Raw genomic sequence first — 21,375 nt, forward strand, 5'->3', positions numbered from 1 at the left:
TACCCTCCCCCCCCCCCTTAGCTTCACGTCATCTGTGAATTTGCTAGCAATCCCATCGATTCCCTGATCGAGTTCATCGATAGAAAGTGAAAAAAAGTATGGGCCCAAGGATACTTCCTTGGGGAACTCCACTTGTAACGCCTGTCCAACCAGAGAATTCCTTGTTCACCATAACTCGTTGCGACCTATCTCTTAACCACGATTCTATCCAATTCAGCAAGTTGTACCCAATCCCAATCTCGTGTAAACGCTTCAAGAGTTTTCCATGTTGGACCCGATCGAATGACTTCTGGAAATCAAGGTAAACAACATCTATGCATTTTTGCCCTTACCCAAAGCCTTCGTCACGTGATCATAGATGCAAAGGAGGTTAGTCACACATGACTTCCCCTTCCTGAACCCATGCTGATTATCACTCCCAATTCATTATTCATTTCCAACGCTTAAAATTCCATTTCCATCAGAATAAAACGAGCGTGAATTATAGTCAATTTTCTAAAGAAATGCTGAATTTTATGTTAACACATGAAAGATTTCCGTGTCCTCGGTGTCTCATACGCACCCATTTACGTCAAAGAAAACAATACAGATTCAATATTTTAGTCTAGTATTTCAAGGGTAACTGAATCCAGCGTAACAATGAAGTTGCCACGACCTGTTTAATGACATTGTTGTTTCTTTTGATCTATTATTTCTCCAGTTCGAAGACGTTTTTATATCTATTTATTTTTGTCGAGAGATAGCGGCCATCGTTAACGGAATGTGAAATGAGCATATTTTTCTTCTCCTTTACATATTATGAAGTAGAGCGTCAGACCATGAAAATCATGTTGTTGGAATTACAGTTTTATTTTATTTTCATCATTTTTTTTTTTTGGTGTCATTTATTTTCTTTCCGGAATATTCTTCGTGACTTGAAAACAGAAAATGGGTTTATCGCCGTTTTTAACCTTTCGTTTTTTTGCTATTTTCCAGTTCACCGTTGAAGTGGACAGAATAAATAAATGAATTAAAATGTTAGAATTTTCATATTCACGTGTTTTTTTTGAGCTGCTTCTTTATTTCCTTCCGGAAGAAATATTGATAACAATGGAAGAAAAAGTATTCGTGAAATTTATTGTCGATTTTCGATTGGAATTTCTGATTTTTTTTTGATTGAAAATATTTTGTGGTCAGTTTTTTTTTTTTTAAGGTGATTTTGTTTTTTGGCTGAAATTGTTTATTATGGAGAATTTTTTTTTTCTCGAAAATTTATTAAAACAATTACGTTTAAATTTAGTTTGGCATTTTTTTTTGATTCTTAAAAATGAATGAAATGTTATTTTTTTTGTAAATAAAAAAAAATATCCGTCAAAATATTTTTATGATTTTTTTTATTGTCTTTAGATTGTTGAAATGGAATGAAAATATTTTGGGAAATTTTTATGGATATAAATTCGATTTTGTTTTTTTCAAGAATTTCGAAAAGATTTTCTCAAAAGTTCCACAAATTATTGGTAGAGTTCTCCCATAAATTATTTGGTAGAATTTTCCAAAAAAATATTAGTAGTGTTTCAGAAAATATTGGTAGAGTTTTCTACAAATTATTTGGTGAAGCCTTCCATAAATTGTTTGGTGAAGCCTTCCATAAATTATTTGGTGAAGCCTTCCATAAATTATTGGTAGATTTCCCCATAAATTATTGGTGGAGTTTTCTCATAAATTATTGGTAGAGTTTTCCCATAAATTATTTGGTAGAATTTTCCAAAAAATTATTAGTAGTGTTCCAGAAAATATTGGTAGAGTTTTCTACAAATTATTTGGTGAAGCCTTCCATAAATTATTGGTAGAGTTTCCCCATAAATTATTAGTAGAACTTTCCCATAAATTATTGGTAGAGTTTTCCCATAAATTATTTGGTAGAATTTTCCAAAAAATTATTAGTAGTGTTGCAGAAAATACTGGTAGAGTTTTCTACAAATTATTTGGTGAAGCCTTCCATAAATTATTTGGTGAAGCCTTCCATAAATTATTTGGTGAAGCCTTCCATGAATTATTGGTATAGTTTTCCATAAATTATTGGTAGAGTTTTCCCGTTTGGTAGAATTTTCCAAAAAATTATTAGTAGAGTGTTCCAGAAAATATTGGTGGAGTTTTCCAGGAATTATTACTTAGAATTTTAGAGAAATTATTGAGTTGAATTTACTTGTAACTTGAAAGAAAACTTTCTTCAGCAGACACTTCTTAATATTGTACCGAAGGTTTAAAATTCTTTTATTTGGACACTTTCTCGGGCAACTTGGAATTTTTGAAGTTTCTTAGAATATATTCTTATACACATCGATATTACGACCGATACGTACGATTTTACGTACTTTCGATATTACGACCCTCTCAATATAACGTCCGTTTTCGACGAGACGAAGGGAGTCGTTATATCGAGCGTCAACTGCATTATGAATTCAATCGATCCCACGCCATAATGTGTTGTCGGACGACTTACGACGTCATTTTAATTAAATCATCTTTTCTTTTTCTTTTATGACCATCATTATAATAGTCATGCAGGCAGTATGACGTGTTCTCATTCCTTTTTTCAGAATACGTGACATCTCTTAGAATTCACAGAATTCATATTTTTTTGGAGAAAATCTAAAATTTTTTAGAAAAGTCAGGGAGTTTATACTTTCTTACAGAATCCACAGATACAAATTCAAAGGCCACAACAGGCAAATGGCCATACCTACCATTGATTAGAATTTACAGCATTTATATTATCTTAGCGAATGCTTGACAGTTCTTAGAATTCTCAAAATTTATAGTTTTTATAGAAAATAAATAACGTTTTCTTAGAATTCAGATAAAATTTATACTTTCTTAAAAAGATCTAACATTGCTTAGAATTCAGAGAATTTCTTTAGGGAATGAACTTTTTAGGGAAATGCGAGACACTTCGTAATATTCACAGAATTTATACTTTCAGCATTTCTTAGAATTCAGAGAATTTATATCATCATAGTGAATATCTAACATTTCTTAGAATTCACGCGATTCATACTTTCTTTAAGAATACTTAATATTTCTTACAATTCATAGAATTATACTTCCTTAGAGATTGTCTTGCATATTTCAGAATTAATGGAGTTATACTTATTTAGAGAGAATTTTTCCTTCTTTAGAGAATTACTTCTTTAGAGGAAAATCCAACATTTTTCAGAATTCACAGAAAATCTATACTTTCTTAGAAAATATATAACACTTCTTATAGAATGTACAGAATTTATACTGTCCTAGGGGAAAATGCTCTTCTTAGAACATTTCTTAGAATTCACGTAATTCGTATTTTCTTATGGCAAAACCATAAATCCGTCTCTACGGAAGGGCATATACCGTAAATTCTCGCTACAATGATACTTTTACATGATAAATCCCTCTACAACGATAAATTTTCTAGGTCCCCAAAGTACCGTTATATCGAGATTTCACTTCATATTGTATAGATAGAGGGTCGCGAAATGTCAAAGTCTAGCCCTATCTCTAATGAACTAAATAAAAGTTAATAACGAATAATTAGACGGCCGTATTATACAGGGCTGAAAGGATATTTGTGAAGGGCCGTAGGCCTTATTTTATCATTCCTCATGGATCATGATGAGGTTATGAGGCGGGTCAAAGGTCATGTGAGAGAGAAAGACCAGAAAGAAACATTATGAATTCAATCGATGACAGGCCATAATGTGTGGTCGGACGACTTATGACGTCATTTAACGTCTTCTTTTGTGATTATCATTATTATAGGCACGCAGACAAGTATGACTTGTTCTCATTCCTTTCTCAGAATACCTGGAATGCCTGACATTTTTAGAATTTACATTTCTCTTTAGAGAAAATGCATAACATTTCTTAGAATTTGTAGAATTATACTTCTTTAGAGAATGCTCAATATTTTTTAGATTTCTTAGAATTATACTTCATTATGGAATGCCTAACTCTTTTTTTTTTGAATTAATAAAATTATACTTCTTCAGAGAGTACTTAACATTTCTCAAAATTCATAGTATTATACTTCTTTAGAGAACACAGAACATTTCTTAAAATTCGTAGAATTATACTTCTTTAGAGAATACTTAACTTTTTTGAATTCATAGAATTGTACTTTAGATAATACCAAACATTTTTTTTAATTCATAGAATTATACTTCTTTAGAAAAAATAACTACTAGAATAATATTTCTTTAGAGAGTACAGAACATTTTTTGAAATTCGTAAAGTTATAGTTCTTTAGAGTGTACTTATAGAATTTCTTAAAAAATTCATAGAATTATACTTCTTTAGAGAAAATACTTAACATTTCTTAGAATTCATAGAAATAAACTTCTTTAAAGAAAATACTTAACATTTCTTAGAATTCATAGAATTATACTTCTTTAGATAATACCGAACGTTGTTTTTTTTTTTTTTTGAATTCATAGAATTATACTTTTTTTAGATAACGCCTAGTCCAGTCCTATCTCTATAACGAACAATATAAAATTTACTAAACAAATACTCAGACGGCCGTATCATACAGGGCTGAAAGAATATTTGTGAAGGACCGTAGGCCTTATTTTATCATTCCTCATGGATCATGATGAGGTTATGAGGGGGGTCAAAGGTCAGTTGAGAGAGAAAGACCAGAAAGAAACATTATGAATTCAATCGATGCCAGGCCATAATGTGTTGTTGGACGACTTATGACGTCATTTAACGTCTTCTTTTTTTCTTCTTCCATGATTATCATTATTATAGACATGCAGGCAGGTATGACGTGTTCTCATTCCTTTCTTTTTGGGGGCTTCTCTTTTACCTCCGTCGTATAAAAGTTAAAGGAGTCCATAAGTAGGTCGGACAGTCGCCGACTTGCCTTTTTCTTTGGTGAAAACACTCACGAGACGGAGCTCCATTCAGTGCAGTGCTAGTGCTAGTGTGTTTAAGGTATATTTCCATTTTTTTCCCCCATAACGTTTCCAGAAGGCACATCATGTTGCCCAAATGGTGCACTCAGCTCATGATCGGGATTTTCCTGCTGCATCAGCAAGGTAAAAACCATTATTATTATTGCTATGAAATTTATTTATCTTCTTAATTAGACATTGTCAAATTTCTAAGTAAGATTTAATTTATTTCGATAAGGTAGTTAATAGATCCGTATGGTGGTTTTTTAGAGTTTTAAAGACACCCGATGATGATTTAGACCAGTGTTTCTTAACTCTTTGGTTGCCAGTGGACCATATTTTCCTCTCGTGGCTCCCCTACATTCGTTGAAGAGAGAGACATTTGCCATTTCTTGAACTTAGTCGAAACTAAATTTATTGTAAACAAAAATTTTAGAAATAAATTTGATCTCGGGACCTCTGAGCTAAGTGTAGATCCAGAAGCAGGGTCGTCTTAAGAACATCATGGTGGGCCCCCAGGGCGAAGTGATTTTTGTGAAACCCACTACCTTGCCGGAAATGCCTCCCTATCAATTTGCATGCATATTCCTGAAGCTTATGAGGTCCTCTTCTGCTCTAGATGCCCACGCCCTCCAGAAGGAGATCATCCCACCCAAGAGCCGAATTACATGGGGAAATATAAGTCTGTGTATATATTGGATTGGTTCAATGAATTTACCAGTAAATCACCCCTCTTGACACATTCCACCCCTGGGTTCACACCTACCCTGGGCTAGAGTTCACTAAACTTCCTTCTTGTCGGGGTTTTACGCATTGCCGTCTCAACATCGTGGGTCCTCAGGCAAAGTGTTGTTCTGGGGCCCCCAGACTTAGCTGCAAAAGTTACAGCTTACATATTTACTTACATTTGAAAATCATAGCACCAGATCTCATCGTGAAGGCCCCTTACAGACATGAGGACCCGGGTCACATTCCCACATGATGGACCTGGTTCTATGGACAACTCTGCGGTATTCTGAAAGTAATAATATTTTTACCGATCATATTTTACCCGAAAGCTTTATTTATTCACAGCTCTCTGTGGCACCCTTCACCACTTGTTGTGGCTCCCCAATCACCTGATTTTCACACCCGTGTTCTCCCCACCCCTAGAATATCCCATTGATTTAGACCAGTGTTTATTAACCTTATTATGCCCATGGCCTTCTTGAGGACCATATTTTCTTCTCGTGCTCCCACCTCTCCCCCACACTTACCCGAGACTAACGAGACGCTTTCCGCTTATTGAATCTAGTAAAAACTAGATCTATGATAAACAAAAACTTTAAGATTTGTATCTAGACCCCTGGACCATACGCGGATCCGCGGGTCGCAGGGGGGGGGGCGATCATCCCTTCCAAGAGCCGAATTGTATGGGAAAAAATTGTCTTTTCCGTAAAACACGAACGAACCTACACAATCACTCGCCCATCCTTATATATCCCCAGCGCCGTCTTAACGCATGGGCCCACCCGGGCGCGGCCCGGGGGGCCTCACAAAAATGAGATCCAGTTGAAATTTTCTAGGATTTACCAGGTAGGGCCTCCGAAAAACCACTTGTCTCGGGGGCCCATGATATTCCACTTCCATCCCACTTCTGACATGCAAACTGTGACAGAGCCTGGGTCGTGTCTGGTCTGTCGGGGGCCCATGATACTCTTAAGACGGCCCTGCATATCCCCTCTGAATTCGAGCCTAACCTGGGCAGTCAGCTTTCTCGTGAAGGAGGGAGGGTTCTATGCAGGGCCTAATCAACTTCATAGGTCTTGGGGTAAAAAAGTGATATTCTGGGACCCTATACTTAGCTTCAAGTAACAGTTTACTTAGACTATTTGCATACTGCTCACGGAAATCATAGTACCAGATCTCATCACGTCGGTCTCACATGGGCATGAGAACCCCCACCCCTGGATTATGAAGGAATTAGTCATTTTTTTTTCACCATATTTCACTTAAAAGCTTTTTTCGTGGGTCTATGTGTCCTCACAAAGCACTTGTAAATGTTCTACTTTAGCTGGAATGTTTGATTTTTACCCGTGGTCCCCTTGAAATATCTCAGGACCACAGGAGAAGGGGGGGAGCATATGGCTCTTCAGGTTGCAAACCACAGATTTGGCCTTTTTTTTTTAGAACGTAATGATGTTCTGAGTCCCCCAAATGATTGAATTTTAGTGATTTGCGTTATATAAAAGTTTTTATATTATAAAAATAGAGATTGAAGGCTTCTCTGGAGGGCCCATGAGCTGGTTAAGACTACCCTGGGTACAGGAAAGTATTCTGAATATGATCTGACTGCTAGTACAGATGTTGAGATGTTCTTGAGTGTTCGCGAAAGGGTTTTTTTTCTTCAATTTATTGAACATTTCAAGTAAATGTTTTGCATTTGGTAAAATTTTTTAGAAATTTGGTCATTTTATCAGAATTTGGAAATCCTCTTGAACTTTTTGGAATTTAAGGCTTTTATCCGGATTCAACCTTTCTCTGTGTGTTGACTTTTTTCATGATTCTTATAATTTTAAAAATTTCGTTTTTACGATATTTGTTATTAGAATTTATGAATTTTCTCAATACTGATTTATGATTTCTTCCGAATTTAACAATTTTCTAACGATTTTCTTAATTTCTTTAGGAATTTATGAATTTGCCAATTTTTTGAATCTATTAATTTGCCAATTTTTTGAATCTATTAATTTGTCATTTTTTGAATCTATTAATTTGTCATTTTTTGAATCTATTAATTTGTCATTTTTTGAATCTATTAATTTGTCATTTTTTGAATCTATTAATTTGTCATTTTTTGAATCTATTAATTTGTCATTTTTTGAATCTATTAATTTGTCATTTTTTGAATCTATTAATTTGTCATTTTTTGAATCTATTAATTTGTCATTTTTTGAATCTATTAATTTGTCATTTTTTGAATCTATTAATTTGTCATTTTTTGAATCTATTAATTTGCCAATTTTTTGAATGTATTAATTTTTTTAGAATTCCGGACTTCCTTACATTTCTTTAAATTATCTTTCAGATAATTTTCTCAGAATTTAGTCTAGTTTATAGGCTTCGTAAACGTTTTTGATAATGATTTTTCTGAAATAATAAATTTTCTATAATTTAACAGAAGGTTTTGGTTGTTTTTTTTTTTTTCAAATTTGGGACTTTTTGCAGAATTCGCGACCTTTCTTAAAATTCTCAAATTTTCAGTTTTACAGAATTTTACCTTTCTTAGAATTCTTAAGTTTTCTTATTATTTCCATAAATTTTTTAAGGCTCTCCCAAAAGTTTCTGAGAATTTCTTGTTTCGGTATCAGATCAAATGTAAAATCTAAGTTATATAGGTCCGAATACAATCCAGTAATGTTTTCAGATTTTTTTTTGATTGATTGTATTGTTGTTAACAATCGGATTCCATGGCATCAGCCAACAAGAAAATGGAGTACGGTTTAGTTTTCTCGTCTCTTTTGAGGAAATTGATTCCAATTGCAAGTGCATGGGAAACAAAAAAGCAGCAGAAAAATAATCAAATACGAAAACGAAACCAGAGCAAAAGGATTAAAATTGCTCGAATACGCACGATTGTTACGGTTACCGGGACATGTTTGTTTTCTTTATGTTTTCTTTTCTCTTGTTGTTCCGGAATTTGAGATTCTTCTTTAATGCATTCGTGAAATGTAACAACGTGCATGTGACTGTTATATTTACGGTCACGCTTTCTTCTCTCGAGAAATGGTGCTTATACCTGGTTCTGGGTAATCTATAAAACAGGAGCTGAACATGAAACGATTGTTGCATTTGTATTCTTCTTCTCTTTACAATTGTTTCTGATCATGTTGGTGGTCATGAGACTGAAATGATAGTTAGTTTTTCTAATAGTAAGAATGTTCGGAAAAATTAGCTTCTGAAGCAATTTTCTTTTAACAATGTTTTTGTAGAAATGGTTTCTAAAGCGATGGTCACGTAACAATATTTTTGTAGAAAGAGTTTCTAAAGCGATGGTCACATAACAATGCTTTTGTAGAAAGAGTTTCTAAAGCGATGGTCACGTAACAATGCTTTTGTAGAAATAATTTCTAAAGCGATGGTCACGTAACAATGCTTTTGTAGAAATAATTTCTAAAGCGATGGTCACGTAACAATGCTTTAGTAGAAATAATTTCTAAAGCGATGGTCACGTAACAATGCTTTTGTAGAAAGAGTTTCTAAAGCGATGGTCACGTAACAATGCTTTTTCTTCAAGACTGATCTGGTAAAAGTAGTTTCTGAAGCAATGAACTTCTACCATGTAACTTTTATTTTCGGAGAATGTTCTTGCAAAAATAGTTCCTCTGAAGAAATGTTCTCAAAACAATGTTTTTGCAGAAATAGTTTCTTACGCGATGGTCATGTATCGATTTTTTTTTCTCGAAGAATGTTCTAGAACAATTGTTTGAAAAGTCTCTGAAACGATGCTTTCGTAATAATGTTTCTTCCCGATGAACTTTCTTATAGACATAGTTTCTGAACTGTTCTGTTTTTCTTCGAAGAATGTTCTCGTAGAAACTGTTTCTGAAGTAATTTTTTCTCATCATAATTTTTTTCTCGAAAAATGATCTGGTAGAAATACTTTCTGAAGCAATTCTTCCGTAACAATGTTTTTTCACGAAGAATGGTCTTGTAGGAAGAATTTCTGAAGCGGTAATCACGTAACAATGCTTTTTCCTCGAAAACTGATCTGGTAAAATTAGTTTCTGAAGCAATGTTCTTGTACAGAGAGAAATAGAGTTTAATGATGTTTACATATAGAAATAGTTTTTGAAGCAATGATCACACGACACTGCTTTTTCTCGAAGAATGAACAGGTAAAATTAGTTTCTGAAGCTATGTTCTCGAAACAATGGTTTTTTTCTCTGTTCTAGTAGAGTTTCTGATACACTGTTTTACTCTCGTAACAATGTTCTTCTCGTAGAATGTTCAGGGAGAGTTTTTGAAACGATGTTCTCTCGTAATAGTGTTTCTTCTCGATGAACGTCCTTATAGAAATACTGTCTGAGGCTGTCAATGTTCTTGTAACAATGTTTATCTTTAAAGAATGTTCTCGTAGAAATTGTTTCGGAAGCAATTTTCTCCTCACTATTTTTCTCGAGAAATGGTTTAGTAAACATGCTTTCTGAAGCAATTCTTTCGTAACAATGTTTCTTCTCGAAGATTGCTCTTGTAGGAATAGTTTCTGAAGCAATATTCATGTGACAATGCTTTTCTCGAACAATGTTCTGTTGAAAATATTTTCTAAAGCAATGTTCTCGTAACAATGTTTTCTCTTCAAGAAATATTTTGGAAAAAATAGTTTCTGGAGCAAGGCTTTCAAATCAAATATGTTTTGAATCCCTTTTCCAGAAATAGTTCCCCCCAAACAATGCTTCACTAAAATTATATGGCAATATTTTTATAACAGTTGATTATAGAATAATATTCTGGTAACACACACACACACACACAACAGTGTTTACAACAATTCTTTAATGACAATAATGTTTCAAAAAATTATTTGTTGGCAATAGCGTTTTTAACAATGTTTTGGTGACAATTAGTACTTCCAAAAATTCTTTGTTGGCAATAGTGTTTTTAACAATGTTTTGGTGACAATTAGTACTTCCAAAAATTCTTTGTTGGAAATAGTGTTTTTAACAATGTTTTGGTGACAATTAGTACTTTCAAAAATTCTTTATTGGCAATAGTTTTTCCAACAATTCCTTGGTGACAATAATGTTTCCAACAATTCCTTGGTGACAATAATGTTTCCAACAATTCCTTGGTGACAACAGTATTTTTAACAATCCTCTGCTGGCAATAGTGCTTCAAACTATGCTTCGGTAAGAATAGCATTTGCAACAATAGCGTTTCAAACAATGTCTTAGTAAGATTAGTGTTTACATCAATGGTTTATGTGAAAAATATTCTAAGGAAATGAATTTTTATCATATACGTGGTGTTTTTTCGAAGTTATAACCAATTTTTTTAAACACTGCTCTGCTTACACAACAAAGGTTTCGCAAACATTTGCTCAGAGTTACTTTCTTATGAAGATTGCCCCTCCCTCCTCCCAAAATTCTGCAATGCCTTTCCGACAATATTTGTTTTGAACAATCATTTTTGAATGAAAAACTTCCAGAACGTATTAATCAAAATTATAATATATAATCTCATCGCTGCTGCTTCTGCACCATCTTTCTTATTATTGGTTCAACAATGAAAAGAAAATCCATTTGATTTTGTTTTCGTTTTACAGATCGAAATTACTACGTAGTGTGCCCGTTCTGCGGACAAGCACGAGCTTGTTTTCTCCGTCTTACCCCCTTAAGGCGTTTGTTCAATGCGTAATATGGAAGCGTGGACAGCATCCAAATAAGACAAACATGTTATCTTGCGCACGTCTAAGAAAAGGGGGGAAAAGTGTATTATAATCTCTTTAACAGTCAGGAGGGAAAGTGATTTCGAGATTTCAATATCGAAATTGAGGGCAGGGTTGAACCTTGTGTTGATTCAAGACCCTTTTCCCCCTCTCTCTGCAGCATACGCGCTCAACCTATGGTCCCCGATGTCATCTGATGTGGCCCGCTGCAGATTAGCCAAACCAATCAAGTGGCCCCACGAAAGTTTATCAAATCACGCATGTGGTCCGTGGCACATTTCCAGTACTTCAGTGGCTCGCGGAACATTTTCAGATAATTTAAGAGCCCAACGGCAGATATCCAGGTCACTTGAGCGATCCGCGGAGCTCCTCCTCCAGTTCATGATGGGCAGCACATGTGCAAATCACTCAAGTGCAGGGCTGCAACCAGAATAGAGCATGGGAGACCTGGTGCTGGACCAGGAAGGGCAGCGAGTTTACTCTTTCCTGTTCAAAAATATCGGGGAAGAGGGGTTTGCCAAAATGAATACTGGCCACCGGGCGACGAAGTATATTTCGGTTTTTAGTTGCGGCCCTGCTTGAGTGACCCGCGGAAAACTTCCAGATCATTTAAGTTTCTCTCAGCACACTTACAGGCCGCTTAAGTGACCTGCGAGACATTTGAATTTCACGGCTCACGGCATTTTTATTGATCACTTCAGTGGCTCTAGCACATTTTCAGATCATTTAAGTGACTGGAAGCGCATTTCTAGATCACTCAAGCGGCCCGCTGTACACTTTAAAATCACCTCAGTGACTCGCGGCATATTTCTAGATAACTCAAGTGGCCTGCGGCACATTTTCCAAATCACCTGAGTTGCCCGCGACTTGTTTTCAAACTAATGAAATAGCCCGCACTCTCGAAAAGGTTGGGCACCCTTAGTCTATAGACAGGGTTGTCTCAACAGCCCCCCCCCCCCAAAGGTCCATGAAGGAAAGTGATGTTCTTTGGTCCCTACAAGCTGGAAGTGTCTGTCTACCAATTTAACACATTCACTCATCAAAATGCAAAACTCAAAGTGCCAAATCTCATTATCATGAGGCTCCCTGTGCACTTGGGCACCTGGGATGTGCAAGAGTGCCCCCCCCCCCCTGCATTAAGATTAGACCTGTCTATAGCAGATCGTTTCTATAAAATGATTATTATAGAGATTCTTCATGATGTTAATTATCTGCTGATAACAATACTCGAGAGTTTTCCTCTCCCTATTTCACTCGTTAACAATGGCTTCCTAGATGGTTGCATATCTGATTCAAAAATTGGCATAACGGGCAATTCTAGTTAAATAATGGCTTAATAGACGATTCTTTGGTTCAACAATGGCTTGCTAGACATTTCTCTGCATCAAAAATGGCATCGTAGAAAATTATTTTGTTTCAAAATTGTTTACTAGAATATTCCCTGGTTCAACAATTGCACGACAAACAATTTTGAAGTTCAATAATGGCTCTGACTAAACAATTCTCTGGTTAAACAATGGCTCTGACTAAGCAATTCTCCGGTTAAACAATGGCTCTGACTAAGCAATTCTCCGGTTAAACAATGGCTCTGACTAAACAATTCTCTAGTTAAACAATGGCTTTTTAGACGACTCCCTGGTTCAGTAATGGAATCATAGACAGTAATTCGAATCAACAATGGTTCCTAGAGAATTCTCTGGTTTAACAATGGCTTTCTAGAAAATGCTTTGGTTTAACAATGGCTTTCTAGAAAATGCTTTGGTTTAACAATGGCTTCCTAGAAAATGCTTTGGTTTAACAATGGCTTTCTAGAAAATGCTTTGGTTTAACAATGGCTTCCTAGAAAATGCTTTTGTTTTAACAATGGATTGTTTGATAAACCATTTACTAGTCCCAGAAACGAATTTTTTAACTTCAATGAAACTGAATATTCACTGAATATTACGGAAGCAACAATGAGTTTTCGGATTTTCATTGTTCCCATTGCTACAAGCGACACTGTTGCCACAACATTATCACACAAACTCTTCGAACGTGTTCCAAATCCCTCTCATTGCATCCGGTTTAATTTTATTTTGAATAAATTATCTCTTTTTCGAACATTTTGATAATATAAGCCGCATTAACAATCAAAAAAAACCTTCGAAGAAAAAGATTACTCTTATGAGATGAATATTATCATTAAAGGTTTTTTTATTATTGCTGTTATTGCAATGAGGTGAGATCTCTTTTATTGTTGAATGAGGAAGAAGAAGAAGATTCGACCTGTTTCCACGCTCGAGAAAAGAGTTTCTGTTTTGATGCTTCCGGAATGACGATTAAACGTGAATCCGGATCCGGATCCTACTGTGTTTGGATCCAGAATACACAAGAAAACTTCGGGAAAGAAAAAGTCATTGTTTACCATCCAATTTAGTAATTACTATTGATGTATGTCTGTGGGAAACGTCAAATTCGGCAATGAATATATGTCAGTATACTCAACCATCCGGTCAATGTTGGCCACAGCCACGGGTCAAGACGTGGGGCTGGTCAACCGTCACGATGTTTGGAAATGCGTCGTTCACGTTTGGATTCCGGAAAGCTCTCGGCAATTCTTGCACCTTTTTTTTTGGAGCTCTAATATAGGATCAGTTGCAAATAATTCCTTAACTTCCGCGAGGATTGCCGGAACATGCTCAGAATTATCCTCTCGATGGCTTCACTGGGATTCTGAGCAATACAAATATGCATTTAATTCCGCTTTAATCTAATTCAAAACGTAATTGATTTTGCTCTGGACAATTCAGAAATAGTTAAACTCCGGACAATCCAGATATACTAACAATTCCACTCTCAAATACTTATCACAACATTTTGGCAATCAAATATATCTCGTATAATTAAAATCTGGCACTCCAAAAATGCAAAATTTTATACAGGAATTTCCTCGAAAAGTTTCACATTTCGAATACGGTCAATCCAAGTGTTTCATAATTATCTTATTACAATATGACGATGGTGTCATAATTCCCCTCTGGGGAATCAAAATGTTTCACAATTCCTCTCTGGACAGTCTCTCGATGGCTTCAGAATTCCTCTATGGGCAATCCCGATGGCTTCATGATTCCCCTCTGAGCAATTCCGATGGTTTCATGATTCTTCGGTCGTGTCTCCAGTGGTCTATATGGTAGTGCAACCTGCCCGGTGTGTTTGCAAGAGGATTTGGGTTCGACTCCCGGTGAAGACCAAATTACTAAAAAATAGAGCCACTTAAGAGCCTTAGATAGCGTCGCGGATTCTGTTCCACACCTCGTGAGAAATGTTCTCATCCGCGTAATATATACCATAATAACAACATATGTATGCAATAAATACAGTTAAACCCCCCTCTTAACGGACGCACCTCAGATGCGGTCACCTCTCTTTTATGGCTAAATAATAATTTACCCTTTGTATTACAAATGTATGCATTTCAAACCCCTGATTAACGGTCACTCCTCTCTCACGGACGAATTTTTTTTTGTCCCGCCGGTGTCCGCAAAAGAGAGGTTCCACCGTAATGTGTTATCATTTCTATGATAATGACAACTTTAATTTCTCCCCCCCCCCCCCATTTCCATACGAATATCTACCGGAGCCTCGTGCGCACGCGCATTGAATTCCAGAGCATTCGTAAGAGGTTTTGAATGCAACAACAATAATAATGAGAGAGAGGAACCGGAAGTCATTTTGTTTTTAATGTGTCCGTCCTTGTGCATTTATCCTTGCAGGCCATATTTCTTCATAATGAAATCATAAATATGGAGCCCCGAAGGTGTAGCTCACGCGCGCGCGCATTTACATCTATAAGTTATAGGCTTTATTAAGAAGAAGAAAAAAAAGGGCTTCCGGCCCGCCCTGTTGAGCTGAGTTCGACTGAATCCAGCTCCGGGGCATGCCGTTATAAAGGGCCGACGCGTTTCCCCCCCCCCTAATCAATTTGTAATAAATGAAACCATCTCGCTCCCGATGATGATTGCGTTAATATCGCGCGTGCCCTCTGGGCTTTGTAAATAACTGATGTAAAACGTACATCTGTGTCTGATGACCTTAATTGAACGAGATGTCAGCAGTAAGCGCCGCGTTAATCTCGTATTATGGGGGGGGGGGGGGGAGGGCAAGGAGATAACTAATTGAAAACACTCGATTTCTATCCGATAACAGTTATTAATTATTAGTTGACCTCCAGGTGGAAGTGATCGGCAGCTGCCCCGTGTGATCGATGGCTCCTAATAAAATTGGCTTCCGAAAGGACGAAAATGTTTGATGTGATTCACACCCGAAAATATTTGGAGAATCATGCACACTCAAGGATGTCTGATGATTCGTACCGGAAATTTTTTGGCGATTCGTACCGAGAATATTTGAAGAACCATCACTAGAGACCGGACGTTTAAGCTCTAAAAATTTTAAAAATACAGGCAAGCACAGGGCACTAAAAATGGCCCTGGGAAGGGCATTTGTGGTGGAAAAAGAAAGAAAGATTAACGAAAACCTACAATATATTAAGGTCCTGGAAAAACTAGCTGAAGAATTTGCTGCACTTTCTGTCCATGTTTTCAATAATCTTATACATAAATGCGAAAGTATTGTATGTATGTATGTATGTTTTCTCGTTCTTTCTAACAAATCTACAATTTTAGACCGATTGACGCCACAAATTTTGCATATATATATATATACACACACACACACCAAACAGGACCGGGATTGAACCATATCTACTTTAAAAGTTTCTCGGAGCTGGGAAAATGCCCGAAATGGGCGAAAAACTGTCGGGCAAAAAAGGTTCCTGGGCCCAAACAGTCACTTGTGGCATGTTTACTTCGGTAGCCGTGGTTCCCTAAAATTGCCTTTCAGCCATGCCTTTACAATGGGGGGTTTGCCACTTCTTCTTCCAGTATTTATGTATAACAGTTCAATGTAATAGTTTGTCGCTTTTTCAATCCCCCCCCAGTAAGCGGTGGGTATTTTTGCTAGTAGTTTATAATGACTACTTTAGTAGCGCATCAACTTTTCGGTCACATATCGCCAGTTTCCAACTAGTGGAGTTGGGTGAGAAATGAAAGATGCATCTACCGGTGGTCGCCCAGGTTCGATGGGTAAAGAACTTCATTCTGATGTGCTTTGGGTGGACTCGAACCCGTGGACCTTGACGGTAATTTTTATAGTAGTGGTAGACGAGTATCTTACCACTGCGACACTCGGGCACAGGTTTATAGTGACTGCATTATCAGCCTAACAAAGTTGATATTTTCGTGTCAAAAAATAAACATTGTTTGTGGTCTATCCAGGTTAGTTCGCAGGAGATTCAATGCTATATAAATACTTAGTTTGGCAATATGCAAAACAATGCTGGCCAAAACTAAAGACTAATAATTCTTAGCGATAATAATAATAAGGCTTCAATACAAATTTATTTAAATAGTATATTTTCATACTATTTACTATAACTGTCCTGTAAATACCAATGCGGCCTTTATCTAATCAACCGACCGTCGTAGAGGTATGATTCCAATTTAAATAAAAGCTCAAAAAGTGTTCAAAAATTACCCCGCACCAGTACTGAGAGTGAAAATACAATGTGTACAACGTTAAAAAAACAAAAAAATCTAAATCCTTCTACGGTCTTCCCGTCCCTCGGGAGAAACGGGGCAACTACTTTCCAATTGGAGTAAATTTTAGACGCCATTTGAGCGTTTTGCAAACTGGAATCACATCTCTACGACGGACTGTTGATGAGACGAAAGCCGCATTAACACACTTACATTAGCATTTTTTTAGAGAAAGTGCATATTTCTAGCATTTTTTTCTATCAATCGCGTTGTATACTTTCTATTTCTTCAATTTTTTTTCTAGAAAATATTTCACTATTGAATATTGTTGAATATAGGGCGCATTTTTAGGCCTTTTTTTTAATGCATATTTTTGCACTTCAAAATGAATGTGTTCTTCATTTTTTGAGCATATTTTTCTTTTCTCTTAGTTTTCATATGAATATATTTCTTTTTTCGTTTTTGTGCATATTTTTCATTTTTAAGGAAACTTCAACATTTCCAAAGGCATGTTTTGTTTTAAATTTCACGTATATTTTTCAGTGCATTTATACATGCATGCCCTTTTGGGAATATCGAAGAATTTTAAGGCATATTTTTGTCACATTTTATGCATATTTCGGTATTTTTAAACGCATTTTTTTCCCTCATTTTTCGGCACTTTGAAATCCATATACATTTTTAATTTATTACTTTTTGTTCGTGTATACTTTTCATTCTTGGTGCCATACTTCTGCGTATGATATTAGATGGATTTGTTTCCATTTTCCGTATTTGTGACTTCGTGGTACTGTACATCCCGGCATGTCAGTGCATATACATCAGCGTTTTTATATTTTGCCACTTTTTTTAGTGCACATAATGCGAGCTCTAGTAATTACTGTACTTGGAATCTACTCGAAATAAGCATTAATAAATGAGAAAACAAAAATTCAAATTAGTCAAGGGAGAGTGCTTTGTAAGGCCAAATTTATAGGCACTTTCACAGCCTCCGACAATCGGCGAATGCGCCTATTTTCTTCACGCAAAAGAACAATTTCACCACTTTCTGACGAGGTCAGTCGAATAATAACAGAAGTAAAAATAAACCGATTTCTTCTCATGAGGAAATGAAATAATTGAAAAGACAAACAAAATGGCGTCGTTTTCCCCCTTTCCGAATGCCATCTGTAGTCTTTTTCGTTATTGTTGGAACATTGCTTTGTTCCCAAGGACAATTTTTTTTTTTTTTCTTCTGTGAAATATTTTTCCTCACATTTCTCACCGAATTATTCTTTTTCCTATCTTTATTACGGTATCAATTAAGGATTGAGTGACCATATGGCATGAATTACACGGGACTCGCCTTTGAAGAATGGATGCGAAGTTTTGCTGTGTAAAATCTAAGAATGCACAAAATTTGCAATGTGATGAAGGCTTCCTCTCAGATGGATATCTTACGGGACGTATCTGTATTTTTCACGTAGCTGTGGTAGTCTCTAGTTGTTTTTTAATGAAAAAAATGTCCCGTTTTTAAGGTATAAATAAGGTATAAATTGTAGGAAAATAGTGTTCGGATAAATAACGTGTCTAAATCTCATCATTGTTTTCGATAACTTTCGATAAATTCCCAGTGAAAAACAACGTTAAATTAATCCGTATTGTTTAATATAAGCTCCATAAGTCACTATTTTTTTTCAATGACGTTTGATCAATCACCGTTATCGGGGAAAATAACGATCGATAAGCCACAATTTTTTTCTTAAAATAGTGTTCGACAAATCACCATCGTTGGAAAAATAAATTCGGCAAGAGATTATTGTGTTGAAAAATAACGGTAGATAAATCACTAATTTTCATTCACTAGCGTTCGATAAATCACCATTGTTAGGCAACGACGTTCTGTAAGTAACTATTATTGAAAAATAAAGTCATTTAAATCACCATTGTTGAAAAATAAAGTTATTTAAATCATCATTGTTGGAAAATAAGCTCGGTAAATCACCATTGTTGAAAAATAAGCTCGATAAGTCACTGTTATTTTAAATAAAGTTGGATAAATTCCCACTGTGTATGTGTTGGAAAATAACGTTCTACTTTATATGGGATCATTGTTAAAAAATAACGATAGAGAAATTACTATTGTTGAAAAATAATGTGTATGTGTTAGCTAAATCCCTATTTTTCTCAATAAAGTTTGATAAATCATTATTATTTTTTCAATCACGTTCGATAAACCATTATTTTTTTTCGATAAAGTTTGATGGCACTGTTTTTTTTGTTTTGGAAAACAACTTCCTATAATTGACTATTGTTGAAAAATAACGTTAGATAACGGTCACTATTGTTGGAAAATAACGTTAGATAAGTCACTATTATTTTCAATAACTTTCGATAAATCCCCACTGTAAGAAAATAACGTTAGATGAATCCCCATTGTTCAAAAATAATGTTCGCTAACTTCCCATTGTTGTAAAATAACCTCGATGAGTCGATATTTTTTCAATAACCTTAGGTAAAATGATCGAATATTTCAGTGGTGTTTCGTCAGAACATGATAACTCCAAAATCGCATTTTTGAGATACAGAATTTTCATTGCCATTTAAAAATCAGAAATAAATCATACACACAAATGCAAATGAAAATATCATGCGTTAGTATGTTGTTTAGCCGTACGCACGTATTTGTGCATTTATCTCACTTCTAATTAGTTATAATTAACAAGACCTACTACTAGATCAAAAAGACATTTTTTGGAGATATCATGTTCTGACCAAACGCCACTGATTAATGGCTCTTATAACAGCTTCCGTTTCAGATTATTCAAATTTTGTTCCAGATAATGTCTTTCACAAGCACTCGAGATGGCAAAACACGAACCCTATTTCAAGGACAACACAGATTTATTTTTCAGAACGGCTATTTATACGAATTCACAAACAGCGATTTGAGGATATACGCTGAACAGAGAGCGACTTCTCACAAACAAGAGATCTCGTACTGTAAAAACTCAACAAAACTGCTCATAGTTCCGCCCAGGCGGCGTAACTATACAGGAAAAGGAACCTTCCAGAACAATCTCCGCGATTCGTGCGGGATCTTTACACTTATCTCGGCGCTATGACATCGCCAAATCATCGGAGCTGTCACCAAACTTGTTGAGTTTGTAGTCAGTTTGGCGAGATTTACAGAGAAATGCATTAATGACTATTTTTACATGCGAAAATGACATAATAAATGATAAATAATGATTATTTACATAGTTTTCGTAACAATGCGATCACAAATCGATACGTCTGCAATACGTACTATGTATGGCATTTTTCTCTTTTCCTATGCGCTCCATTGAGGTTTTCTGATTGGGAGAATCGATGTATTCCCCTCACATACATCGATGTTGTGTTCAATGGATGACAATTTACTTTCACTCAGACCATTCGCTCAACGGAGGTCTTAATTCTTCTATTACAAAGATATTTCACAATTTAAACTAAAAAAGAAACCGGATTAATGTCGGATTCCTTACCCACCTAGAACACGATCGGTAGGTCTCATAAACGGGGTAATCATCTCAATAATTATTCGCATAATTTGCATGATTGCTATGAGAGGGTGATCTTTCAAAACCAGATTCTTGATACAAGGGAAAGCGAGATCGGGTACCTCCGAAAGTCCCATTTATCACTTGTCCGCATTGATGAGGTAGAAAAAAATTATAATAAAAAAAAAAACCTCTGTGTGGGATTTATATCTCTTTTCTCTCTAGAGAAGAATGCGTAAAAAAAGGGTCAGCTCAAAGGTCTCGTCAGGGTCATCATTGGCCAATTATTCCCAGAATACGCATACTCGCACAACAACAACCTGATTTGGATGAACGATCGAAACCTGTTGGACCTGCTGAAGTTGCCGTTATTTTGTTATTTATCAAGTGGCGTGTCTGTACTATGGGGGTTCTATGTTGAAAAAATTGTCTCTCCTGAATTGATAAACGTGTTTTGAACATATCTGGCCAGACAAGAGAGACGCAATAAAAGATTCCAGACGTAGGAATCATGATCTGACTTTTCACCCCGTCTAGAGAAACCTCTCCAGAACGAAACAGTATGAAAACAAAGTGAACATTCTGAGAGCCATTCCTCTGAAATCCTTAGGAAGGTGAAAAATCCGCTCAGGTAAGACGAAGGGCGAAGCAATGTGGGCCCCCCTACGAGCCTGTTACAATTTATGTTGACGGCCACGCAATTATATTATGGGCCCTTCATTCACCAACGGTCCTCCAGCTTCGCCAGACTGTGTCTAGGTGGGTCCCTGGGATGGCAGAGATGAAATTCGTCTTATTCAAGGTAGTGAAAAACTGTCCGAGTGAACCTCCTTCACAGGAGGTCGAAATTCGGTGATACTACTGGCAATAGAGAGGTTTAAACTAGTCAATATTATTATCAAAGAAATAAGAAAATTTTTTTTAATATACTCTCAATA

General features: G+C 35.9%; 1 protein-coding gene across 1 annotated transcript in view; it reads left to right on the plus strand.

The window, feature by feature from the left end:
• The first annotated feature begins 4,869 nt into the window (after window positions 1-4,869).
• The window catches only part of LOC149080846 (chitin deacetylase 1-like), a 35,247-nt gene continuing 18,741 nt past the window's right edge, over window positions 4,870-21,375 (plus strand). The window contains exon 1 of the mRNA XM_089237513.1: window positions 4,870-5,057. Within this exon, the coding sequence (XP_089093639.1) occupies window positions 5,000-5,057 (58 nt within the window). The 5' untranslated portion in view covers window positions 4,870-4,999. The remainder of the gene's footprint in view (window positions 5,058-21,375) is intronic.

Source organism: Pholcus phalangioides, unplaced genomic scaffold, assembly GCF_987345545.1.
Source record: "Pholcus phalangioides strain wild (caught in Gottingen) unplaced genomic scaffold, Ppha-v1.0 ptg000010l_1, whole genome shotgun sequence".
NCBI classification, from domain to species: domain Eukaryota; kingdom Metazoa; phylum Arthropoda; class Arachnida; order Araneae; family Pholcidae; genus Pholcus; species Pholcus phalangioides.